Source organism: Phocoena sinus, chromosome 8, assembly GCF_008692025.1.
Source record: "Phocoena sinus isolate mPhoSin1 chromosome 8, mPhoSin1.pri, whole genome shotgun sequence".
Lineage (NCBI taxonomy): Eukaryota > Metazoa > Chordata > Mammalia > Artiodactyla > Phocoenidae > Phocoena > Phocoena sinus.
Genome location: NC_045770.1, coordinates 93,797,525 through 93,825,426, shown reverse-complemented (window position 1 = coordinate 93,825,426; position 27,902 = coordinate 93,797,525). Strand labels below are relative to the sequence as shown.

The 27,902-nt window shown below is 40.2% G+C and overlaps 2 protein-coding genes across 8 annotated transcripts in view; both read right to left on the bottom strand.

The window, feature by feature from the left end:
• The window catches only part of TTC17 (tetratricopeptide repeat domain 17), a 167,884-nt gene extending 156,397 nt beyond the window's left edge, over positions 1-11,487 (bottom strand). For 3 of the 6 annotated variants that reach the window (XM_032640185.1, XM_032640183.1, XM_032640186.1), the window contains exon 1: positions 11,294-11,487. In XM_032640185.1, the coding sequence (XP_032496076.1) occupies positions 11,294-11,452 (159 nt within the window). In that variant the 5' untranslated portion in view covers positions 11,453-11,487. The remainder of the gene's footprint in view (positions 1-11,293) is intronic. The other 3 variants (XM_032640188.1, XM_032640184.1, XM_032640187.1) reach the window with 1 other exon arrangement.
• Positions 11,488-19,629: 8,142 nt separating this feature from the next.
• Positions 19,630-27,902, bottom strand: part of API5 (apoptosis inhibitor 5) — a 36,909-nt gene continuing 28,636 nt past the window's right edge. The window contains exons 12-14 of one of the 2 annotated variants that reach the window (XM_032640831.1): positions 26,907-26,983; positions 26,247-26,383; positions 19,630-21,784 (exon numbers count right to left, since the gene is read on the bottom strand). In XM_032640831.1, coding sequence (XP_032496722.1) covers positions 21,702-21,784; positions 26,247-26,383; positions 26,907-26,983 — 297 coding nt within the window. In that variant the 3' untranslated portion in view covers positions 19,630-21,701. The remainder of the gene's footprint in view (positions 21,785-26,246; positions 26,384-26,906; positions 26,984-27,902) is intronic. The other variant, XM_032640832.1, reaches the window with a different exon arrangement.

Here is a 27,902-nt window from a genome sequence, read left to right as displayed (position 1 = left end):
CCAATGCAGTAATAGGCACACAAAAAGCACTCAGCAAATACTTGCTCTAATAAAAACGTTCCTGACTCCATTTGACCACTTTTGTCATGTGTTGATACTATTCTCTTGGGTTCTACTAAAGATTAATTACCCATCTCAACTCCCCACCAAGCAATTAGACTGAAGGTGGAAAGGCCTGACCTTTGGAGGCAGGACCTCTTTCCAGTCACCTGATTTCAATTGAAATAACGAAGTTCCTCAGAGGGAAAATGAAGACTGAAAATGTTAGTTAAAAATACATAAATGAGTTCTTTTCAAAAGTGACTCATGGGACTTCCCTGGTGGCACAGTGGTTAAGAATCCGCCTGCCAGCTCTATTTACAATAGCCCCGAGATGGAAACAACCTAAGTGCCCATCATCGGATGAATGGATAAAGAAGATGTGGCACATATATACAATGGAATATTACTCAGCCTTAAAAAGAAACGAAATTGAGCTGTTTGTAATGAGATGGATAGACCTAGAGTCTGTCATACAGAGTGAAGTAAGTCAGAAAGAAAAAGACAAATACCGTATGCTAACACATATATATGGAATTTAAGAAAAAAAAGTCATGAAGAACCTAGGGGTAAGACAGGAATAAAGACGCAGACCTACTGGAGAACGGACTTGAGGATATGGGGAGGGGGAAGGGTGAGCTGTGACAGGGCGAGAGAGAGTCATGGACATATACACACTAACAAACGTAGTAAAGTAGATAGCTAGTGGGCAGCAGCCGCATGGCACAGGGATATTGGCTCGGTGCTTTGTGGCAGCCTGGAGGGGTGGGATAGGGAGGGTGGGAGGGAGGGAGACACAAGAGGGAAGACATATGGGAACATATGTATATGTATAACTGATTCACTTTGTTATGGGGCAGAAACTAACACATCATTGTAAAGCAATTATACCCCAATAAAGATGTTAAAAAAAAAAAAAAAGAATCTGCCTGCCAATGCAGGGGACATGGGTTCAAGCCTTGGTCCGGGAAGAACCTACATGCCGCGGAGCAACTAAGCCCGTGCGCCACAACTACTGAGCCCGGGCTAGAGTCACAAGCCACAACTACTGAAGCCCGTGCTCCTAGAGCCCGTGCTCTACAACAAGAGAAGCCACCACAGTGAGAAGCACACGCACCACAACGAAGAGTAGCCCCCGCACGCAGCAACGAAGACCCAATGCAGCCAAAAATAAAATAAATAAATTTATTTTAAAAAAAGTTAGACTCATTACTAACTGACTTTACTACTGACTAAAAAAATATGGGAAGCACAACAGTGTGAATTCCTAATAGTATGTCTTGAAAGCAAAATATAAAGTGACAACCTAAATTTGTACAATATTCAATTAATTTAAATAAGGTCACAATCTCAAATATGAGTTCTTTGAACATACCATAAAAGGTACGCTGTAGAGGTAAAATATCCAAAACAGCCTTTAGGAAAGTAGATTATCTTAGGCACCATTTTACAACTCTGGTTAGAGATACCATGTTCTTAGAGAAGTCTTAGGCTGTGTAGACCTTTTATTGGTAACAGGGAGAATGAATGAATTAGCTTGCCCCCTTTAAAGTAAATGCACCTCCCTCCTGCAGACTATTAAAACAATGGTGGGGGCTTCCCTGGTGGCACAGTGGTTAAGAATCCACCTGCCAATGCAGGAGACATGGGTTCGAGCCCTGGTCCAGGAAGATCCCACATGCTGCGGAGCAACTAAGCCTGTGCGCCACAACTACTGAGCCTGCACTCTAGAGCCTGCAAGCCACAACTACTGAGCTCACGTGCCACAACTACTGAAGCACCCGTGCCCTAGAGCCCGTGCTCTGCAATAAGAGAAGCCACTGCAATGAGAAGCCTGTGCACCGCAATGAAGAGTAGGCCCTGCTCACCGCAACTAGAGAAAGCCCCTGTGCAGCAATGAAGACCCAACGCAGCCAAAAATAAATAAGTTAATTTTAAAAAACAAAGACAAGAACAAAAAAACAACGGTGGCCCTTCAGTATGCTGATATGAGATACAAGAGCTAATACAGGAGTAATTACTGCTTGCACACACAGACATTCATATACTCTCTCACTTATTCAGTATTTACTGAGTGTACATCATGTGTCAGGCACTGTTTTAGGCACTAGGGTTACTTCACTGAACAAAACAAAGTTGTTGCCTTCATAAGTTTATGTTCTTGTAGAAAGACAGGCAATAAAGTATACCTTACAATACAGTGCCAGTAATAAATAATATGAAGAAAAATAGAGTGAGAAGACAGAGGGATGGAAAGAGATGCTGTTTTAGACAGCTTGGTCAGAAAATGGGTGACATGAGAACAGAGGCCTGAAAGAAGAGAAGGGCTGAGCCATGTTGATGTCTGCAAAAAAGTGCTTCAGGCAGACGAAGGAGCAAAAGCAAAGGTCTTGGTGAACCAAAAACAAGTGAACTTGGTGCTTTAAAAACCACCCAAAGGCCAGTATGGCTGAAACACAGCACACAAGAAGGAAAGTAGTATCAGCGCAGAGAGGTGGCCAGGAGCCAGGTCCCAGATCCTGCAGGGCCTTACAGGCCATGGTGAAAACTAGGTTTTATTATTTAAGTGTGATGGGAAACCACTGAAGGTTTTCTGATACTCTTTGCTTCCCTTCCCCCAAGACCCCTCAAGGAGTGGCATGACCAAAACTTATGTTTTTTAAAAGACTGCTTTGGCTAATCTGGGGAGAACAGATGCTATGGAGCAAACGTAAAAGCAAAGAGACCAGTTAGGGGGCTACTGCATAGGTTCAGGACAGAGATGAAGATAGTCTGGACCAGGGTTGTAATAGTACAGGCGGAAAGACATGGCGGGATTCAGAATACATTTTGGAAGTTAAGTTGACAGGTTGCTGAGAGACTGGGTATGAGATGTGAGAGAAGGAAGAGTCAAGGAAGATACCAAGATTTGGGGCCTGAAAAACTTGGTAACAGGTGTGGTGGAGTGGGAAATCAAGAGTCAGTTTAGCACATGATGTATTCGTGGTGTCTATTAGGCAGATAGGTGGAGAGGCTGAGTAGGCAGTTGGATATATGAATCTAGAGTTCAGGGAGAGACTGCAGATTTATATATTTTATGCCATGAAACTGCATAAGATTGTCTGGTGTACAGAGGGAAGAAAAGGGGCACACCAATATTTAAGACTCACGAATCAAAAAGGAATTCAGCAGAAGAGAATGAGAGGCAGGGGATTTAGAAGGAAAACCAGGAGTATATGTTCAGGAAGTCATGTAAAAAAATAGTTCAATAGAGTATGAAGACAAATGCTGGGCTGCTAAGAGGTTAAGTAAGATGACTGAGAACTGAGCACTGAATTCAGCAATGTGGAAGGCCCAGGGTATCTTGACAAGAGTTGTGGGGATGCAGGACTGATTGCAATGGGTTTAAAATAGACCTATATGAAGAGAGGAAGGAGAGTCTGTGAGCACAAACAACTCTGCTGAGGTGTCTGGCTATAAAAGAGCCATAGGGTAGAGGAATTCCTTTCACTCTTGCCATCATGGAGCACAGCTGAGATGCAGGCACTGCTCACACCCAGCTCCCTACATTTCCGAGTGCAAAGCTGTTCTAATTTTTGACCCGACCTGCTGGCAAGCCCTCTTATTCCTGACTGTCAGAGCGCCTTCTGTTCACTTCCACCAGAGCTGCTTCTAAACTGCAACAACTGCTGAAGCCCACAGCTGATCCTAATCCCTCCTCAACAGTGCAGCTGCCAGCTCCCACCTACCTTGCCTCAGCCCTTTCCGATCCTTTTTCTGTTTTTCTTGTTTATCATTTTCCTGTCTCTTCTCCATACATTTGATGTCTGAGCAAGAGCTGACCTTTAGATATATAATGTCAGCAGCGACAGGATGACTTCCCTGGCAGGCACAACCTGATCACAACAGAGAGGCAAGAGTAATCTCTGAAATTATGGCTGTCCCCTGTGTACAGCATGGTTTCTGAAGGCCTCAGGGCTGACTCACTGATGGGTTACTCGGAGATTTAAGGATCTCCTGGAAGGTCTGAGGGTTCCTTTAGGCTAGTCCCTGATGACAACCACATTGGTGAGTATCGTAAGGCTTCATTCAGACAATGGTAAATTCCTAAAAGGTATCAATAGGAATCATTTCTCATACTTCCTTATATCATCCATTCAACAGATATTACTGTAGCCTATGTGATTAAGCAATGTGAGAGATGTTGGAGTTGCAGAGAAGATGGACACAGCTGCTCCCTTCATAGAGCATAAAGTAGTCTAGTAGGGTATTTACATAAGTAAACAGACACAACATGGTATGGCAAATGCTTTCATAAGGGAATGCAGGATGCTCTGAAGGCACATTGAAAGAACAGCTTATTCAAATCTGTGCATCACAGAAGCTTCCCTGAGAAAGTGATGTTTAAGTTATGAAGAGTATGAGTTAGCCAGATTAAGATGTTTGGGGGGAAGAACATGTACAAAGGCCCAGAAATAAGTGCGAACAGAGCATATTTGGGGACACTGACAAAAGTTAAGTATGACTAAGTATATTACGTGTGTACATTCTGAGGTGAGAGTGGGGCACTCAAGAATGAGCAGAGACAGACTAGAGAGAAGGAAGGGCCAGATCTCAAGACATGTTAATGAATTTGGACCATATTCTGGGATCTGTACCAATCTGTTAAAGGTAGTTTTTCCTGGGGAGTAAGAATGGGTAGAGGTAGGAGGACTTCATTTTATTACTTCAAATACTACCATAGTGTTAGGTATTTATTTTTACAGTGCCACGCATCACTTTTGTAATTCAAATTTTTTAATTAAACAAAAAAACACAGAAGGTTTTAAAAGATTACTCTGCACTGTGGAAAAAATGGACTAGAAGTAGGACAAGACTAGAAGCAGGGAGTGCAGTTAAGAAGCTACGGCAATTAATTAGGTGGTTGGAATTATGAGTAATGGTAGTGGCTACGGAAAGAAGCAAGATATAATTAGAAAGTAAAACTGAAAGCTGTTGGTAAGGAACAGGGAGAAATTAAAAAGGACAACCAGATTTCTGATGTGGACCAACAGGCAGACGATGCATAGTGGTGTCTTTAAGTTTGGGAAAACAGGGCATGACATAGGTATAGGTGTAAAACTGAGTTTAGATTTGGTCATATTAAGCTTGAAGTACCTAGAGGACATTCACATGGAGTTAAAAGTTAACACGGAAGTCTTGAATTTATAACTCTGGAGAAAAAAAACTGAGTTGTAGAAAGAAATGTAGATATTCCCAGCATACATATGGTAACTTAAGTTTTGGGAAAGGATGACATTTCCCAGGTATACAAAGAGAGTAAAAAGAGAAGCCTGCAACAAAGGCTGGAGGAAGAGCAAGATCTAAAACTGAATTTCTCATAATGATCTGTGACCCATCTGCATCACACTCTCCTGAGGAGTTTGATAAAAATGTGGAAACCTTGGCTCCACCATCAACCTACTGAATCACTCTCAGTGACCTGGGAATCTGAATTTTAAGCAGGCATCCCAGATTATTTTTGTGCAAAGTTTGAGAACCACTGATCTAGAAGATAAGCGGAGGTGGAAGAGCCAAAACAAAAAACAAAAAGACCCAGAAGGTTAAGAAGGAGCTGTGCTCTGCTCACCCCTAAAGAAAAATGAGAATTCTGTGTCACGGTAGCCAGTGGAAAAGAACATACCCTTCAAAGCACTGTGGGTTGGTGAAAAGGAAGCCATCAATAGATATCTGTTCAATAAATAATTGGGAAAAGTATTTAAAGTTATAATTTATCTCTGTATATTTCCAAACTCCTATTACTACTCTACCATATAAACAAACTTAATACCTGGGTAATTTATAAGAAGAAAAATAATAGTGGGAAATATCTTAAAAAATGGGTTGAATGAGAATCACTTTTAATGTCAATGTCTAGTATAAACTGCAGGTGCCTAGCTACTGAATAACCAATATGACCTCCAGGTCCAAGCAAATCCCTTAAGTGTATAAACATAGAAACATGCTCTATGTCAAAAGATGGGTTCAGTTTTGAAAAGCACCAAAATGAAGCTGTCAGCTTCACAGTACAATATGGATGCTCTCTCCCAGATTAACCAAATCACTTAACATGAGACCAAAATTAAACCACTCCTTCACTTATAAGCTGTTAAAAATCAACAAATAAAGATTTAGCCAGTTTGTCCAACTAAATATGATAGCTGTTCCCTAGGTCATAGTTGCTGAAATGGTTGCTTAGCAAACAGTTTTTGCCAAGTTTGCTAAGCTTCAGAACATTAGTTTTGTGAGAAATCTCATTTGTTCTGAGCAGTTAAATGGATCTGTACTCCGAAGACATCTGCTTGACAGGAGGCAAAATGATTAAGTGACCCCCAAATTAATTCATACCTATTTGGGACCCTCCCCCATCCACCCACCCCCAATTTAAAGTTATCACAAAACATTCTGCAAAGGTAAAGCAAACTGGAAAAGAGAAGACATCTACTTCATTTGGTTTTGTTTTTCTTTCTATTCCTTCCTTTGTAGGTGTTATGCAGATAAAAAAAAAGCACTTCAACCTTAGTATAAAGTGCTGGCTTAAACATTACTGCAGATAAATACATTTTTACTTATTGTTACCACTAAATGCCATTCATTAGTTGTGTCTTTGGGTGACCTTCTCTCCTATGAGTCGCACCATATATTCTTTAAGAATTTTTTCCAAATCTAAGATGCCATGGTTCTAAGATTGGAGGAGAGGGAAACAGCAGCAAAGAAAATAAATAATATAATGTTATGAGAGAGTTGATAATCTAAAATTTCAAGTTTTAGACCTAACTAACATTTCAAGAGTTCATCTGTTAGCTGGTAAGCTGTAACATGAAGCGTACATTTTTCCAAAGAAATGATGTGACAGATAGGCTCTTAGGCTAATTCACAAAAGTTTATTTAACCTTCAGTGCAAGAGAACTGCTAGGCACTTGTGATTAAAATAGAAAACAGGTGTTGCCACAAGAGTAATTAAGCAAAAACAATGTCAAAATGAAACAAACAAAAATTTATCTTGAAGTCAAACAAAAGATCTAGTTACTGTAGATCTTCCTAGCAACTAGATTATAAAAGCTCATACCTCAAGTCCATGGACTCCAAGTTAAGGACTCTTGCTTAAATAAGGTGAGAGGATCTTACTAGTTTTCAGGTACAGGGACATTAGGGGTTCAGAAGTATGCCAAAGCCCAAAGCTGGGAGAACGGCACAGAGCTGGAGAGGAGAAAGAGAGGAGGGGCTTTTCTTAGAAGTCCTCTGACTGCAGTGGGAAATGAACTTAGTGACTGGAGCATTCTCTTCACATCCCAGCTCCAGTATTCCCTGTACAACACTCCTGGGAGTTCAGTGGCAGCTCAGTAAAACACAGAGCTTAAAAACACGGATGGCATGCTTCCTAGACAGAGCGGGGACTGTGGAAAGGAACAAGTCCCTGAGTCGCCATGCCAAGTACTGGACATCTACTACTGCCAGAAGCAGCTCAGCTTGGACTGCGAGGAGGCTGCCTGGAGCAATGTCTGCTTCCCTGCTCTGACTGAAAGGCCCATTTCAACCCCCCAAAGATCTACGGCTTCCAATATACATGCATGTTCACAAGTCTGCAGTCTGTAACTTGTGGGTGCCTATCTTTATCATCTGCTAAGGCTTGAAATAGAAAAGCCAAACGAATGTTCTCTTCTTCTGGGAAGGATTGCTTACTGTACTTAAAACTTTAACTATTATGAGGGAAAATGTCCCTGTCTAAGTCTGTATTTTGGGCAATTCAGATTCTTAATTCATAAGTACTTACCCACATTCACTCTGGAAAACAATGATCTATTACACTTAATTTGGATAGGTTTAAATATCAAGTGAAGGACGTCCCTGGTGGCGTAGTGGTTAAGAATCCGCCTGCCAATGCAGGGAACATGGGTTCGAGCCCTGGTCCAGGAAGATCCCACATACCATAGAGCAACTAGCCTGTGTGCCGTAACTACTGGGCCTACGCTCTAGAGCCCATGAGCCACAACCACTGACCCCACGCGCCACAACTACCGAAGCCCAAGTGCCTGGAGTCCGTGCTCCATAACGAGAAGCCACCACAATAAGAAGCCCATGCACCACAACAAAGAGCAGCCCCCGCTCAACACACTAAAGAAAGCCCCCACGCAGCAACGAAGACCCAGCGCAGCCAAAAATAAATTAATTAAGATAAAAGTTAAAAAAACTAAATTAAAATAGAGTTTCAAAAGGTATTTTCTAAGACCTGCTATTTCAGTTTGCCCTTAACCCTTTCCCTAATATTAGGCAACTTTAAAAATGAAATTGGGGGATTTCCCTAGTGGCGCAGTGGTTAAGAATCTGCCTGCCATTGTAGGGGACACGGGTTTGAGCCCTGGTCTGGGAAGATCCCACATGCCGCGGAGCAACCAAGCCCGTGCGCCACAACTACTGAAGCCCGCGTATGTAGAGCCCATGCTCTGCAACAAGAGAAGCCACTGCAATGAGAAGCCCACACACCCCAACGAAGAGTAGCCCCTGCTCAACACAACTAGAGAAAGCCCGCGCGCAGCAACGAAGACCCAATTAGCCAAAAATAAATAAATAAACGTATAAAATAAAAAAAAATTTTAAAGATGAAATCAGGGAGCTCCCTGGTGGCCTAGTGATTACGATTCCGGGCTCTCACTGCCATGGCCCAGGTTCAATCCCTGGTCAGGGAACTGAGATCCTGCAAGCCATGCAGCACAGACAAAAAAATGAAATACTTCTGTTCTCACTCAGATGTTAAAACTAAAAACAAGGAGCAAGGGATTTGGTACGCCTGGTAAGACACAGTACATATACTAAATTTTACTTTATTTTTTTGATGTGGACCATTTTTTAAGTCTTTATTGAATTTGTTACAATATTGCTTCTGTTTTATGTTTTGGTTTTTTGGCGGTGAGGCATGTGGAATCTTAGCTCCCTGACCAGGGATCGAACCCGCTCCCCATGCATTGGACAGCAAAGGTCTAACCACTGGACCCCCAGGGAAGTTCCTATACTAAATTTGAATTAGTTATGTCTCTGAAAGTATGAATAGATCTGCAGTACACCCAAATCCACATACTAAAGAGACCTTTCAATTCTTTAATAAGTATATCCAAATGTGATAATTAAGCACAATGTAAATTGAGGTTTGGATTCTGCCTGCAGTCAAATTACTGCCAGGAAGGGCTGCATGGGTAATGTATGCAGAGCTATCAGAGTGGAACTCAGAAGCTGACTGTGAGGTCCAACTCTCTTACTTTATTTACATGTGCTTTTCCCCTCGGATTAAATCCAACTTCCCTCCCCTGGCCTCTTGTTACACTGTGGTCACCAACTTTATTTCTTCTGGTATAAAATTTTGTAGTTGCCTGGACTTTACACTGTAAATGTTATGTAGCAAAGTACTGGAAAATTCACCGAAGAGGATCACTAAAAAGGCATGTAGTAAAGAAATCTTGCTTTCCTAACTCTAAGCCTAACTACCTACTGTAGGAGTGACTTGGAAGAGATCCAGAAGATTCTGTAGATTTCTCCCTTTCTCTAGCAAGTTTTTAGTAACCCCTACCTTTCCCCCACCAAAACATATGTACGCAATGTGCAAAAAGAAGGAATGTGTTAAAAAACAAAAACCAAATCAGATTCTACCTTCCCTTTGCAATGTTCAGCATATAAATACATTTCTACCAGCTTTCTACCACTTTTCAGGTGGGCTACTTTCTTAGCTGAGTAGCTGGACATCAAAATGAGAAGAAGTCAATGTCAGGGAATATAAATAGCTGTGACCCAAAACAATACTGCAAAAGAGCCAATAGAAGGGCTCCCCAAAATGCAGCAGGACTTAACGCCACATCTCCCTTCATAAGGGCCTCAGGGAAAACCATCATCTGGAGAGAGAAGAAGGACAGAAGCAACCAGGATTCACACAAGATTTCCAATCTTCTGTTAGAGGTGAATTTGTAAGTGTTGTCTAGGGTTTCTGAAACACACATGCATATTTTAAATCTCAGCTGGTATGGCCATGAAAAGGAAATTTTTTTCTAATGTAACTTAGGTATAGAGAAATGCCAGCCCACAGAGTCAGTCTTTTCTCAGATATACACTGAAAACCACTCACCAAAACCAACGCTGACTTTTAAATTGCTTTACTCATTCATTATATTTAAGACAAAATTTGCCATCACATGGTGAATCTAAATGTGAACCTCACTTTACACAAAGGTAAGCCTAGCATTGTGTTCCTATCACCATTCATTACATACAACCCAGTACTTTCACAGAACAATGGTTAATACATTTCAGATCGGTGGGCTAAATTAAATTGCATGGGGCACACAGATCACTTTCTAAATGTTTGCTGGACTTTATAGGCTTGTTCTCAGGTGTTGGAAGTCATTAAGTTTATCAAGTTTCTGTAGCAGAATACACACTCACGCATTCTTTAGGCATCAGCAGCATTCACAAAATACAGGCCATCAGAAAGTTATGTAAGAAAAGCAGCCTCTCCTCTGAGGAATTAATTCAACCTGACAAGAATCCGGGAAATCGCATATCCTCCCTGAGGGGCTGGGTCACAGGAACTAGGTAAAGAAACAATGCAAAGAACACTGGGATACTAGGGCGGTTGACTGCTGAAAAGATACAGGCAACGCCACCAGAGGCATCCTCAAGCATTCCTTCGCAAAGAGAGTGTGCGTGTTGTGTCTAATGAGCCCCTGCTGACCTGGGTAACGGTACCAGCTGAAACCACCACAGCTTGACACGAACGCCAGCATGTGGGACAGGAGACTGGGGGAAGTAGCATTAGGTGACACACTGCTAGGGGTGCCGAAGCTGTCACCTCCCTAGGACTCGCGCACACCCGGGCGCTGCCACCTGCTTTCTACTTCCTCGGGGAGGGCTGGTGACGCGTGGGCCAGAGAGCACCAGAGGAGGACTAATGAATCCGGATTTAAAGCTAGGGAGCCAGATCATGTCCCCAGGACCCGAACTCCCGGGGAGAGTCGCCCGGCCCCAGAGATGGAAGCCTGAGAACTTGCAGGCAGCCGAGCCCAGGTCCAGGACACAAGTGGGAAGGGGACCGGTCCGAGGGCGGTGTCGCCCACACCGCGACACCGGGACCGTGGGACTGCAGGCTGGGGGCGGGGCCGCGCGGAGCCAAACAGCCAGGGGCCGGGCCGGGCCGGGGAATCCCCCCCGGGCGAGGGCGGGCGCGGGCGGAAAGGGACACCCTGGCCGCTACCTGCTGCTGGATCTTCCCGTCCTCCGTGACGACCCAGTGCGTGGTGGCGAAGGCCCCTCGAGCTGCCACACTCAGCAAGGCGGAAAGGCTGAGGAACCAGCCTGGACTGGAGCACGGCGGCAGCTCGCACCGTCCGCGGACCCCTACTGCCGCCGCCATCTTGCCCCCCCCCCCTAGCCCGGGCGCTCACACCGGAAGCGGAAATGGACCCCCGCCGTTCGCCATCTTGGGGAGGTCGACGCTGGAGGAGGAGGAGGAGGAGCCGAGGGGGCGCTGCCCGCTGACTACCGGCTTCCTCGGCCTCGGGCTCGGTTTAGGCGGCGGGGAAGCGCGGCCTCTGACGCTGGCCCAATTTGGCTTCAGGTCGGAGACCGCTTTCTTATTATTGTTTTCCTGTGCGCGATACGATCTCGGAGCGTGGGAACCAGAGGGAGAGAAAAGTAGTGTTCCAGTTGGAGCCTAAGCCAAAATGAGAGGGCTCAGAGTATATACATGTAACTCTTCGGTTTAAAAAAAATTTTTTATTTCTGATTGTGTCAAATGGTTGGAAAATAAAAGGTGTGCTTTCGAAACATCTAAGGGAAGGGATAGGTTCTCTTTTATTCTTAAAACCTCACAATAGGGGGAGCTTCAGAATTGGAAGTGTTGTTAGTCTAGGGCAGCGCCGTCCAGTAGAAACGTAACGCGAGCCGTGAACCACAATTAAAAAAATAATGAAATAACATCTTATTTAACCCATTACATACAGTATATTATTAGTTCAGTGTGAAATCTATTAGATTATTATTAACATATCTAATTATTATTAGAAATTACTGAGATATTTATTTTTGTACCAAGTTTTCGAAATCCGTATGCATTTTACGCTTATAGCTCATCTAAATTCGTACTAGCCAGATTTCAGGGGCTAAATAGCCACGTGTGGCTAGTGGCTACCTTACTGAACATCATAGGTCTAAATCTGGAGACCAGAAGCATTGGCGTCACCTGGGAGCTTATTAAAAAAGCACATTCTTGGACTTCCCTGGTGGCGCAGTGGTTGAGAATCCGCCTGCCGCCGCTGCAGGGGACACGGGTTCGCGCCCCGGTCCGGGAGGACATACATGCTGCAGAGCGGCTGGGCCCATGAGCCACGGCCGCTGGGCCTGCGTGTCCCGAGCCTGTGCTCCGCAGCGGGAGAGGCCACAACAGTGAGAGGCCGGCGTACCGCAAAAAAAAAAAAAGCACATTCTTGGCTCTTCTGTCTCTTCCCATCAGATTCTACCTTTTAACAAGAGCCCGGGTGACTGGTATGTACATTAAAGTTTGAGAAGCACTTCCTTCTAGTGCATCAACACGCAGGCCAAGCAGACTAGCCTGGCTTCTAGGTTCTAGCTAGCTATGTCGTTTTAGGTGTGTCAGGGCTGCCTTCTAGCTATATGTGTCATTTTATGTTTAGATTCATTATGCTTTGGGGTTTTTTCTTTGGGAAAAGTAAGATGAGAATTATGCCTGACCACTTCCCTACTCAGGTGTATTGCAAGAAAACAAATAATTGCCAAGTGTTTAAACATCACTTCACGCTATGGAAGCCGTTACCACAGTACTGGCTTTTTATGTCTTCTTAGAGCAGCTTTTCTTAGGAGTACTGAAGTGATGAGCATTACTTTCATTAAAAATGTATGGCTTACCTGCTTTTTTTTCCCTGATACTCTGCTAGACCCTGGGTATGAAAATCTGACCACTGAGCAGTGTGCAGTCTGGTGGGATACTGGCAAGGTAACAATTTACATATAGGATATTGGGGGTGTGTAAGGGCTCATGTGTAGAAGAGACAGACCAACCAAGTGAAAGTCTTAGAGCAAAGGTGCTGTTTTAGGCAGAATAAGCGCTAAGCATGAAAAGGTGAAATTGGTGGCAAATTGTAAAGGTTTCTTGTATGTTCTCAGCATCTTATTTTTAGGCATAGAAGTAAACCCTACTTGTGTATAAAGCTACTAAATAATGACAGTCACCATCATCTAACATTGGTTGAGTGTTTAATACATACTGGGCACTGTACACACATAGTTCTAATTAATCTTCACTAACTTACCAGGCGTAGGCTAGTTAAGTAGTTTGGCCAAGATCATACAGCTAATAAGCAGCAGAACTCAGATCTGCATTCAGGTCTACCTAACTTTAGAGCCTGAGCATGGATGAAGGATGGTGAGGAGTTTGAAAGAAGCTCCAGCATCACCTCTCTTGGCCATCAGCAATTTCTTTGACATGCACAAGTTAACTTGCAAAGGGGCGGAATAGTGACTTCTATAGCTTTAACGTACCGCCCACCTTCATTTTCCTTAAATGATAACCCTTGTCCTTTGGGATCCTGTTAGTTTTCTGTTGCTATGTAACAAATTACCACAAAATTTGGCAGCTTAACGTAGTTATGAGCTCAGTTTCCATGGGGCAAGAGTCTGGCATGGCGTGTGTGGGTTCTCTGCTCAGTGTCTCACATGGCTTATACCAAGGTTGCAATCTCACCTGAGGCTCAGGAGCTTTTCCCAAATGCTTTCAAGTTTTTACAGAGTTCAGTTCTTTGCCGTTATAGGACCGAGGTCCCAGTTTTCTTGCTGGCTACTGACTGTCCTCATTCTCAACTCCTAGGTCACCCACCATGCCTTGCCATGTGGCTTTCTCAGCATGGCAGTTGTTTCTTCAAGGCAAGCAGGGAAGTGTCTCCATCACTTATATCTCTGACTTCTTCCATCTCTGACCTCTAGGCCCAGATTTAAAGCATGTATGTGATTAGATAAGGTCTACCTGGATAACCTCTCTTTTGAGTAGCCCCATATGAACTGATTAGTAACCTTAGTGACATCTGCAAAAATTCCCTTTGCCATATAACATAAAACTGAGGAATGATATCATATTCACGCATTTTCCCCACTTTCAAGGGAGAAGATTTTATGAGGGCAAGGATCATTGGGGGGTCATCTTAGAATCCTGCCTGCCACAGATCCTGACTGCCTAGTTCCACACTTCTAGTCTTACTGAACCATGTTTTAAGCATCACACAGTAACACTTAGAAGTGCTCTTGCTCATCCTGTTCCTTGCCTAAAATCCCTCTCTTGCTCTTTTAAAATATATTATTTAAGGTATAGCTTAAATCCCAGATTGTAAAAAAAATCTGTCAACTTCTATTTGCCTCCTCTGAATTCTGTAACACTAATATGACAATTAATACCATGTTGCTTTGTGATATTACTTTGTACATTTTGAACAGCTAAACTCCTGAGTAGCTCTTTGTTTAACTAGTTAGACTGTTAGCATCTGAGGGCAGGAAGCATTTCCTATACTAATGTATTTTTATCTTCCATAAAGCGTCCATACTTAAGTGGTTAGTTTGTTTAGTATTTTATACCCCCAAAAGGTAGCTTTCCCATTTTATGTGAATGAAAACTTCTAATCCAAATAAAATTGTTGCTACCAATTTTCTACATCCAAATAGATCACCTGTTACCCTTCTTTTATTCTATTGTTCTAAGACCTGATATTTTTTCCATTTTAAGTACATATTTTCTCTTCATGCTTACATAAAACCTGTAGAAATATAAGATGGTAGTTACCAAAATTGCTGATAATCTCTAAACTGTGACTCAATTCTTAGTTGAACAAATGATAGGAAAACCCATAACTGCATGTAATTTGGTCTTTCAGCATAAAGTATTTTAGCACATAGGTCCTTTAATTTATCACTATCATTACAAATTATAGATTTTTTTTGAAGTTGGGAATTGGACAATGATAAAATGATCTATCTGGATTATTAATTTCCTCTCTTGGGCCACTTTATCTGAATGTTGTGAAGGATCTCTATACTGTTTATTTATTAGAGAAAATACTTAAGATATAAATATTCCTGAGAGAGTTAACACCCTGGTTTAAATTCTGTTAAATGATTATCTTTTGCTTCATAGTAAACCAACGTAAATCTTTGTGGCTTAAATTTTAAGCTTTAAACCATGATTTATTATCTATTTTTTGGCTGGACTCAGCTGGTGGTTCTGCCCCTCCTGCTGTTAGCTGGGGTCACTCATAAGGCTTCATACAGCTGGGACCCTGGCTGGGTTTGGAATGTTCCCAAATGGCTTCACTCATGCCTAGTGATTACCTGGAGTGGCTGAAATGGCTAGGGGTGGCTGGGCCTCTCTTTCTCAGTCCCAGTAGGTAGTTACAGAGGTTTCTTACCTGGTGGCTCAGGGCTCCAAAAGAGTGAAAGTAGAAGCCGTCAGGCTCCTTGAGGGCCAGGCCCAGAAAAGTGTCACTTCTGCATTCTGTTGACCAAAGAAAGTAACAATCCTGGCCCAGATTTAAGGGGAAATGGAAACACTCATCTTGATAAGTGAAGCAGCGTGTTTGATTGGGAATAGAAGGAATTATTGGCAGCCTGCTACATATAGTTAATTCCTTCACTGATTTTGAACTGGTGGAGGTTGAAAGGGTGGATAGGGAGGGAGGCTGGTTATGGCAGGAGGGGCTATCCAGGTGTATCTCCCCAGCAGCCATACACAAAGTGAAGAGGGTTTTCAAAGAAGAGACAGGGGATACCTAAATAGTAATTTCATTAGAAATTATGAAACGTAGTAATTTCATTTAGAAATAGTTCGCCAGCAGTTTGGCAGTCTGAAGCATGAGGACTACTTTGGAGGAGACCAAGTGTCAAATCAGCCCAGGATTCTAACTCACAGTGACACTAGGGCTGCTCTGAGGATAACATGATGGTCAGCCTCAAAAGACTTTTCCTGATACAGACTTACCAGCCATTAATTTATCCAAATCTTTGCAGCTGTTAATACATTTGGGGGCAACAGTTTCTATGGAGTAATTGTATTGTGACTGTTCAGTCTGTAAGTAGCTACAGGTCATACCCACCCCACCCCTAGCTTTTACTCCCTCACATACACCCAACTTTCAGTATCCTGATTTTGTGATTAAATCCAAGTTCATTCTATTCAAACCTTTTAGTGCGTTTGTGCTTTTTGATCTTATCCATCACTTTATAGCATACCAAGTTTTAGTTTTTCCTTCTAGAAATACCATTCCTTCATCTTTTATTTGCTCTTCTTGTTTCCTATTCTTACGTATTTCTTGAAGAATACAAACTGGAACTGTATGTAGTCGTCTGTCTAGGCTTTGTCTCAGATCTTGTTTCTCTTATCAACTCTTGATGATGACCAGAATTTTACTTGATTTTCTTATTGGTGGCTATATTTAGTTTTAAATGTACAACTTCTAGGAATAAATCTACAGTTTCTTAGGATTTTGATAAATTAGATTTCATTTGTTTTAGTTTCCATCACACTTGCTAGAATTAAATCCCACTTGCTGTTTTCTACCCATCAGAACTGATTTGAGTTCCTCCTATGGTTTCCAAAATGGGGAGGAAGGATAGTGAGCTGAAGGAGCATCCTGTACATGGTCCTGCGCCCAGCATGGGCGGAAAGGCTTCCCAGGGAGAGTGAAATCTAGTCTGACCTGAAGAAGGAATGTTAGTCTGATGAATGGGAGAGGGAGAGTCAGGGAACAAAGATTTTCCAGACAGAGGAAACATGCCCCAGGATCAGAAAGTGCATGTGCCCTTTGAGTTACTGAAAGTAGTTCCTCGAAGGTGAGTTCAGGAGTTCTGGGGTCGAGATTAGGAACCTAAGCACTTTGAGAACTCGTTCTTTAGCACAGCCTGGTATTCTTAAAGCCAAGGGTTCTGCACGTTTTGTTGCCTCCATTTCAAATGCCTTTCCTTGAGATCTTCACTAGGCTGGCTCCAAATCATCATCCAGGACTCAGCTCAAATGAATTCCTCAGAGACTTTTTCTAACCATTCTATGTGAGCTCTTACAAATTATCACCTTAGAATGCTTCAGTGTCCTCATAACACTACTCTCTGAAATCAGCTTATTAATTAGCCTCTGCATAATAGAATGTAAACTCCATGAGAGTTTGCCTGTCTTGTTTACCACTATATCCTCGGCATAAAACACTGCCTTCTACTTATTATTTATTGAAAGCTTACTATGTACTAAGCATTGTTTTAGATGTATGGGATTATCAATGAATAAAATGCAAAAATCCTTACCTTTGTGGCATTTTAGCCATGTTACATTCTACCAGGGGGAGACACTAAAAATATGGTAAATTATTGGGTTGGCCAAAAGGCTCGTCCATTTTTTCCCATAAGATGCTCTAGTAGCACTTAGTTGTCTTTAACTTCATTCGAAATAATTTTGTTAGATTGTATGTGACAGCTGTCATGTCAGTATTTAAAAAAAGACATCAAAATTGGTGAATTTTTGTGTAGCCATTTTAATATTGAAGTTGGAAGAAAAAAAAGCAACATTTTTGGCGTATCATGCTTTATTATGTCAATAAAGGAAAAAATGCAACCGAAACGCAAACAAAGATTCGTGCAGTGTATGGAGAAGGTGCTGTGACTGATTGAACGTGTCAAAAGTGATTTCCGACGTTTCTTGCTGGAGATTTCTCGCTGGACGGTGCTCCATGGTCAGGTAGACCAGTTACAGTTGATAGCGATCAAATCGAGACATTAATTGAGAACAATTAACGTTAAACCATGCAGGAGATAGCTGACATAGTCAAAAAATCCAAATCAAGTGTTGAAAATCATTTGCACCAGCTTGGTTACGTAAATCGCTTTGATGTTTGGATTCCACATAAGCAAAACCTTCTGGACCGTATTTCCACATGTGATTCTCTACTGAAACGTAATGAAAATGTTCCGTTTTTAAAACAAACTGTGATGGGCAATGATAAGTGGATACTGTACAATAATGTGGAATGAAAGAGATCGTGGGGCAAGCGAAATAAACCACCACCAACCACACCAAAGGCCGGTCTTCATCCAAAGGTGATGTTGTGTATATGGTGGGATTGGGAGTCCTCTATTATGAGCTCCTTCTGGAAAACCAAGTGATTAATTCCAACTAGTACTGCTCCCAATTAGACCAACTGAAAGCAGCACCTGACAAAAAGCATCCAGAGCTAGTCAACAGAAAACGCATAAACTTCCATCAGGATAACGTAAGTCTGCATGTTTCTTTGATGACCAGGCAAAAACTGTTACAGCTTGGCTGGGAAGTTCTGATTCGTCCACTGTATTCACCAGACATTGCACGTTCGGCTTTCCACTTATTTCGGTCTTTACAAAATTCTCTTAATGGAAAAAATTTCAATTCCCTGGAAGGCTGTATAAGGCACCTGGAACAATTCTTTGTTTCAAAAAGGTAAGTTTGGGGAAGATGGAATTATGAAGTTGCCTGAAAAATGGCCGAAGGTAGTGGAATAAAAGGGTGAATACGTAGTTCAATAAAGTTCTTGGTGAAAATGAAAAATGCCTTTTATTTTTACTTAAAAACTGAAAGCAATTTTTGGCTAACCCAATATACAGTATAATTAGGATAGTATGTTAGAAGTTGGCAAATGCTCCAGAGAACATTGAGTAGGTTAAGTGGGTTCTGGAGTCTTGGCAGGGTAGAACGGGGCATTGCGGTATTAAACAGGATTCCTTGAGAGGCCCCAAGTGATCTGTGAGGAATCGAAGGGGTGGAGTCAGACAGGCAGATATGTGGCTAGAAGGAACAGCCAGTGCAGATTCTAAGGTAGGAGTGTGTCTTTGCCTAGCTGCATGAAGCTGACTGACTGGGGCAGAGCAGCAGCTGAGGTCAGAAATTTTTAAGCCATGGCAGTGTTTTTGATTTTTATTCTAAAACGAGGAGTCATTGAACAGCTTTAAGTAGAAGAGTGTATGTTTCTTTGCTGCTGTGTTTAGAACAGGCTATAGTCAAGTGTAATAGCTGGGAGATCAATCAGGAGGCTATTATGAAACTCCAGGCAGGAAAGGATGGACATAGACATTTGGCAGTCCTCAGCATGTAGATGATATTACAGACATAGGACTGGATGTGATCACCAAGAGAATTTAGGTAACTTTTTCTGATCCATCCTTGGTACTACTTCAGGAAAACAAATAAAGGCTGGGAGTCAAAATAAGAAGTTGCTTTACATAATAACTTGAGGGAAGAAATTATTTCATAATGATTTGGCAAGTATCTGATGTTTTGCTTTGACAGAAAGAACCAAATCCTTTCTTCAGAAGGGTATTAGCTTCTAAAAATAAATCCAAAAGGTTGAAAATGAAAGATAACTTGTAATACTGAACCCTTGAAAGCAGAGCAGTATTTTTTCCATCTTTATATTTTCATGGTCTAACACACTGTTTGGTACATGAGAAGCAATGAATAGATGTTTAATGAATATCCAAGAATCTGAAGTTATAATCGTAACACAAGACACAAAACAAAATTACAAAAGGAAATTTATTTCAAAAGCATAAGGGAACATTTACATTTGAACAAGGGGATATACAGGTGTCTTGCAAAAGAAAAAAAAATTCGTGGCATGAAGTTTTTCGTTCAAAGTTTTGAAGCAGAAATAACCTAAGTTGTGCACTATTGCCTTAGGAAAGGGAAGGGGAACAATGAGGTGGTAAAGGAAGAAACACAGTCAACTTAATATCAAACTTTAGAAAGTAAAGTCACTTCTGCTCAGCTTTGAGTTTACAAATATTAAAAAGAAAAAGAGGAAAAATTACACTTAATGTTCAAATTTATATAACTGTCCCAAAACAGCATCTATACTTGAAATGGCTTTAGGCCACTGGCTGATCTGCCGTTGAGGTCCAGGCTACCTGGTCACAGTTTTCAAATGGAAATTCCATGTTCCTGTGTCTGCTCAGATTCCAAGGGAGCTTAGGTTCAGCTCACTGTCTTTTGGAATGTTTAGAGATTATTGCCACCACTCCATAGTCAAGCTGACCAACTTCCTTTGCTCACTTGTATCATTCTAGTCTTCAAAAAATATTTTCCCCATACACATGTGCAGTAATTCTAACAAAGGGGTTTTGCCTATACCCCCAGTATAGAGGTAACAGTAATGAAGACACCTGTATTGGAATCACAAACTATGCCTCAAAAAAAAATGTCAAACTACTAGAAAATGTCACTCAGGCATTGGATTTGAATAGCAAACTTGGGGAGGGAAGATTAACTGTGGAACAAAAATATATGAAACATTCAAATGCAGAGCAAAGGGCCTATGCTACTAAAAATGCCCATGACATTAAACACTCCACAAACCCCCCATCTGTTGTTTTAACCTAAAGACTCTATTGACTAACTTATACAATAATTTTGATTAATAACCTGAGAAGTTAAAATCTTGAAAGTGGCAAAAGCAAACTGAGAGAGCATCCCTTACTTACTGGTATACCATGTTACCAAGTCACTTTTTCTGGGCTGCCCTGGTTATCAAATCCCCAAATTCTAAATTATTCTATCTCATCCTGTAGAAACCTATATGTACATCAGATTCAATATTCTGGCTGTATTTCTCCAACAGGGATCTCCAAATTTATCTTTGAAAATGCAGCCTTTGTTTATTTTTAGTTTTAAATAACAATAATCATGTAAGTGCAACTGACTCAAAAGCCCTCACTACTGGAAGGAAAACCTAGATAACAAGTTAATAATGGATTCAGCCTCAAAAGGATAATCACCGTGTCAAAGACTACCCGTTCCTGGAATTTTAAAAAATGACTTATGTTGTGTAGTCAACTTTCGCAGCATGCATATATATATATATATATATACACACACACACACATACACAGATATATGCTCATGTATGTATGTATATTATACATACACATTTCTATGCAAATAGTAAGATCCCATATTCAAAAACTTATATCACAACATATGGAGAAGAGTTAAGTAAGCAGTGCAAAGCAACTTACTTCCTCCTAAAAATGTAATGTCATTTCTACATTTTAAGAAAGCTGGTAAGTATTTTGCTTTACTGACAGAAGCCAGGAATGCTGCACCATTGCCTAGCGGCTTTATTAAATAACAATGAAAATAAAATGTTAAGACTGACCATTACTCTTCTCCATATGTTGGCTGGGGGCAAGACAGAGAGGACAGGGAAGTCAGTAACCTTTCAGAACTGATGATCTTTACCAGTTATCAGAACTAGACTGAATTTTATTACATTTTAGATTTGAATAGCTCTCAATAACAAATTATCAAGATGTTTAAAAGATTCACAATATGAAGTCTGAATAATGGTGATATTGCAAAAACAAGTCAAGATTGCAGACAAAGCATCCAAAAATATCGCTGTGGTTTTACCTTGGACACAACCATGGTCTGTTACAAAAGTAGATCATACATACAAAGGTATAAAGAACATTAAGTTTTTAGCTGAAGGCAGCAGTCTTTTTAAAGGGACATCCCCGGCAATCCAATGAGTAGAGTAGTAGAATTTAAGTATATTAAGCTCAAGACAATGCTGAAGACTGTGACTTCTCATTCAGTAGAGTCTTCCCCGACTACGATTTCCTCGTGCTCCCCAACCTCGGCCACCTCTACTTCCCCTGAAGGCTCCTCTCTGCTCTACGAAAAAGCGAACAAGGGTTTAGGTCTTGTTCAGGACTTCACGGGACAGCACACACAGAAGTAATGTAGCTCGCAGCTCTGAATGTAGCAGTAGGCTCTATACAAACAGCATCGGTATTCTGCTAGTCCATCTACAAATTCAATCTTCACATAAAACCAGGGCATCATATACGCCAAAGCATATATCACAAGGTGCCTACATTCACAGTAGGTACTCAATTAAATGTATCCCATTAATAAAGATATTTCAAGGTGACAATGTTATAACTACATTGTTAGTTCTTTATTTTGGGGTCTATCACTACCAAAGATAATTAACAAAACTAGAATAATTTCTATACTTAATACGGAATTAAAGCCACTGGCCTTCAAAAGTTAGTGCCATATATGTAAAATATCTTAGATTATCAATGATCAATTCTGAAAAATCAGGCTAGAATGAAAAATGTACCTTTCAAATGCAACAAACAGGCAATTTGTTTTGCTCACCATATTTCAAAATAATGTTGATACAAATTCCGACGGCTTTCCTCACTGCTTTTTCAGCTATGTATGAGCTGCTCAGAGTGCTGCCAAAAAGGTGTTATGTACATATTACAGTGTTTGGGTTACTGATGTAAATTAAGGGTATCTTTTGCTGAAAAATCAAGTTACTTGTGTCATATGGTAGATTGAGTCCTTGATTTATTGGTCAGTCTGTTTTACAGCTCCAGAGAAATATTCCTCAAAGGAGTCTTTCCAGGGAAGAAAACTGATTGAAGTTATCAGCAAGGCAGGACTTTTCATCATGTATGTTAGTCTCAAACTTCTAATTCTGGAGATAGAATCTCCTCATTGGAACTTTTCAAACTTCCTCATTGCAGCAATCTTGTTAGGAGCAATAAAAAGAATCTGGTGTTGCCATTTTTGATCCATAATACTGGAGGCTTGAAAAATTCCTATCAAGTCAGTGTTGCAATCCATTTTTTGCCATTATGGCTAGAAATATAGTTACTGTATTTGGGTGATGTTTTGATTTCTTCCTTTTTTTTTTCCCTCCAGAAACTCTTGAGTTAGAAAACTAACTAGACCTTTCCCCAGCTTAGCCAACATTTACCTGTGTAACAGAACAGAATCTGATTCAAAGTCACCTCTCATGTCATGACACATTTTTCTAAGTTGATTGGTATGCAAACTGTTTAAACGAAACCATCGTGAGCCAACGCGTTCAGAAAATCAGAGGTCGTCTGTGGGTAAGATACTCCCAGTGATAGATGCAATGACTGTGGTGCATTCTGGGAGCATAGCAACCTTAATACAGCAACTTCTTGATGCTGTAACTCCTGCATTTTTGACTGTTTAAGACTTGGCTTTACCCGTGCAGATGTCTGCATATTTTCCCCCTATCATACTCATTATATAACCTTCATTTCTCAGTTTACATCGACACACTTAACAAATCAACACCCCCTATAAGCTAACAGACTACTAAAATCTACCCTTTCAATTGTTTTTCAATCAATTTTAATATGAAGAACTCAGTTACCCTCAATTGTTCAGTATATCTAATAATTATGTTAAATACATAGTATGAAGGTATTATTTGCTGTGATTATCTTTTCTACATTGGCTATTTCTTTCTGATCTGCAACCGAGGCAGCCATTTCTACAGTACAGGGAGTCACCAAACTTTCTTTTTTCTTCATCCTGAGGGACTATTCTGCACTTTAATGATCTTTTCAATGGTTTCAAGCTTACTAGCAATGCTTACAGTTAAAATTATACTTTAAAAATTATTTTTATATTCTAAAAAGGTAAAAGTTGAAGGATACAAGTCACAAAATGTAGAATTAGTACTTGTGGGTTACCAGGGAACTCTGTTCTGCACGAAGGAAAACTAAACATAGGTATATGTTTGCAAATAATTTGACTGAAAATGCACCAGGAAGCTGAACTAAGTTACGGCAACAAACGCCATTTGATAAAGCAAATAACAGAGACATTGGTTAGTAAAGTGATAAACTTGGATAAGGAAAAAAGTCTAAGTATGCCTACATGGACTCAAAGAACAATCACAAATTCTGGCTCCTTCTCTGTAGTGAACAAGTTCAGACCCATGACACTGGCACAATCTATTTTCTTTGCAGTAGACTTGTTCACTGTAATAAGAGCGATATTAGTATTACCTGGTTCCCTATAACACAAAAGGAGTAAATTTCCCAACCCTTCAGTGTGTATGACTCTTCAAAAACAAAACAAAAAAACCCCCCATGCAACCAAGTCTTCCTTGGAAAAATAAAATTGAGCTTGGCTGATATAGAAAAGTGGAATTATGATGTTTTAGCCAAATGTGGGTAATAAAATCTATGTATTAAAGACTCAAGAACACAAAACATTTTTTCCCTCCAACTTTGAGACAACTCTGACATTCCAGGAAAAAAATCCAACAGTTTCTCCTTCTTCCTGACCCACTGTCAGTTCCCTAAGGAAAGGACATAAAAAAGGTAGAAAAAATTTGAGGTAGATTGGTCCACCAATTCTCATCTATAGTACCAAGAACGGTTTTCAACCGAACGGGTGAAAGAAATCCAGGGAAACTCTCTGAATTGTTACTATGAGAATACTTACAATCTGACACATTCAACTCCCCAAAATAAAAGTACTAGCAGAAATTTTGTTCCTACTTTCCAATAAGAACAATCAGAGTTTAGTTTGCTTTGTAATTCAATTTATGACAAGCACTCCAATTACAAGGTTCACCCCTATAGGAATATTAAAGTACAAGAATACCAGACACAAAAGACAACAGTTTTGTCTGTCTTGCCATTCTGTTACTTTGAGGACTATGGAACAACTCAAGTTGTGACTCCTGGATTTTTTTTTTTCTTGGCTGCACTGTGCAGCTTGTGGGATCTTAGTTCCCTGACCAGGGATCGAACCCCCCGGCAGTGAAAGTATGGAATCCTAACCACTGGACTGCCAGGGAATTCCCTGGATATTTGTCCTGAGTAAAACTGCTTATTTTTTTCACATTGATAATTTTTAAAAAATCACATACAACCTAAGGCTTTGCATTTTCCACATCTCTTTTCCACATGCATCACATCATCTGATTCTCCCTATCAGGCAGGTAATGAATTTCACAGGGCAGAATGCTTACGGAAATTCAGAGTAACTGACTTGCCTAAGTGAAAATAAATACAATTTAATTCCCTATGTATTGCCATACCTCTTGATTACTTTCATCTATATCCAATGAAGATAGTATCTGAGAGAATAGTTGATTTTAAGAATGGTTTTGATAAATACCACATTAAATCATACAAATGACAGAGGACGATATTTCGTGCAATGAAGTAACAGAATCGTTTCCATTTAAAAAATGCTTTTGCAAATATTTTTTGAAGTTTTTAAGTTCTATGCTATCCCTTTATTTCAGGTAGGAAAAGAAGCTAAGAGATGCACATTTACTTATTATTATATAAGTAAAAGAGTTCAGTGATCTTTTCTACACTAAAGTTGCCTCAAAGAGCCTGAATGGAGTAGAAGGGTTCATTTCACAATCTAAAATTGCCTTTCTATAATCTGTTTGCTCAGATATTAGAAGAATTTAGCTATCGTAGGAGGAATTTACTTAACGTCACAATCATCTCACCCTGGAAACAATTATAGAGAGCATATTCTTCAGAATGTACTTTTTTGGGAATAATTACTGCAGAATCAATTCTGCTTGGTAACCAAGACCAATCACAAGCATGTTTGGTTTTGAATATTAAACTTGGTCTTCTTAAGCAAGATAAAGGATCTGAGTCAGTGAAATTTTTGTCCATTTTTCTTTATAAGCCAGTGAGACAAATTCACTTCTGATTCAACAGTCCTGGGAGAGACTGGACTAGTGGGAAGCTCTCCTTGCACTAATGTCTAAAGTTGAAAGGAGGACTGCACTCTGGGCAGTGGGGGAGACTGCAACAGGACACATCTTCTTTGCTAGATGATGCTTTAACATCTCACTCTACCTTCTAGAACTTCTCCTTTTGAAGTAGTGCAGAAGACGGGAGGGCAAGCAGTAGGCTGACGAGGGCCAAGAAGGATCATTAATACCACATCTGCCAAGAATGGAAGCTATATACATTCTTGAGGGAGAATGCACAAAATGCCTTGCCTTGAAGCTAAAACAGGGAAAACCAGGAATAGATGGTTCATGCCATCTTCCTTCCTTTTTTTTTCTGTTGGCTCCTCTGAATACAAGAGGCACATTTTTCAGGTTCTCAGTGTTACATGCTCAATTCAGTGAGCCCACAAGGGAGGAGTCAGAAAGGAATGGGTTAAGTTGTTTCCCCAACAGTTCAGGTTCCCCAAACTAACTCGAAAAGTCACCTGAAAGAACTATGATAGTCTATTTAATTAGTAATTAAAATCAAGTACAACACAATTTCTGCCTAATCTCTCATATTGCTTGTACCCAAACGGAAACGCTCACCATAATTAAAGTTGCCCAAATTGCTGCTATATTTCCCACTAGGAGGATTATAAATCTGCCTGGCATCCCTTTTTGGTCCTGCTGAAGATTTCTTGGGTGGTGAGCCTGAAGTTGTATCTTCATTGGCTCTCTTTTGCCTATAATGGTAGGAAGAACAGCAATTAAAAAAAATTCTTTTATACCAGAGGCTATCAATATATTTATTATATCTGTTATAAAAGACATCCAAAAGATGACAGTCACATCAGAAAAAAGGAAATAACATTCTGATGTCATCAAATTAACTGTGCTTTAGTTATGCAGACATTGTCAGAGGGGCATTTACAAGGCTTTACAACAATCTGAAATATGTAGCTTCACAGATTATACACAAGTGACTCATTTTATAAAACTTGTCAGGAAAGTCTTATTAAGTTACAGCAATACGGACAAAGGCTTGAAAATTCCAGAGTTGTATTCTACCAGTTTATTTTATAAATACTAGATTAGATTTTATATTTTAAGTCATGCTTTTAATAATCATAGTTTAACATCTTATTAAGAAACATTTAACTAATAACATACCATTTTGTACAGGAAATGTAAAATCTGAATTCAGATTTTTTCATATTTGTAAATCAAATATTAGAACACTTTAATCCCTTTAAATATGTTACTTACCCAATTTCAACCTTCTGTACAGGTTTCCAGGATAATGTTACTGTGCTCTTATAAGAAGGAGGAATGTGGAAGAGATCCTGAAGAGACAAAATTAGAGATTTCTAATGTGTTTGGTGGTGTGGGGAGTGGTGGTAAGGGTAGGAAACAGGGAGACACATTTTAATTTTAGGACGGGAAACTAATTTATCCTTCTTGCTTTTGTGCTGATGACTAAAATAATAACCTAAAAAATAAACTGCAAGAGAAAAGTAAACAAGGACAATTTTGTTTACAAATTACATCTACTACTTCAATGTTATTTTGCACACATCACTTAAGAAACTGCAGCTAACTTTTTTCAAATGTCATTTCAAGTTATAGGACAAAAATATCAATATTTATCAACTTTAATCAAATCCACAAGTAGTTTCTTTGGCACAGGAGCAGTCACTGACGTGCTTTAAGGAAGGTACAATGGTGCACTCTGCGTTTGCTTCTGCAGGTTTTTAAGTGGTTCAAAACTAGAACAAAACTAAAGGTTTTGTAAAGGAAAAAACCCACAAGATTTAAGTACTAAATTATTAATATAAGGTAATGCAAATATTTGCTGAATTTAAATGTTAACATAATCTAGAACTGAAATAATCTAACCTCATAATACCCTCAAAACTATGAATGAATTTCTAAATATATTTATTCTTGGTATTTTACCTAACATTTCTTACCAGTTTTACTCTTAATTTTTATATACAGGCAAAATCTGATAAAAGCAAACTAAGTTTCTTTCACAGTTAAAATGAATATGTGAATAAAAATCACCTCCTACTATATAAAACTTAAGTCCAGGGTACCAGATAAATGCAGGGAATTAGCCAATATAAAGTCCTTTGAAACAAAAATGCTTGAGGTTTCTAGCTGGAGTGATTTAGCATATAATAATGTTATTTATTAAGAAAGTGTCAACAGGAAGAAGAAGGGGGAAGTCTTCAATTTTAAACATGTTAAATCTCAGGTGAC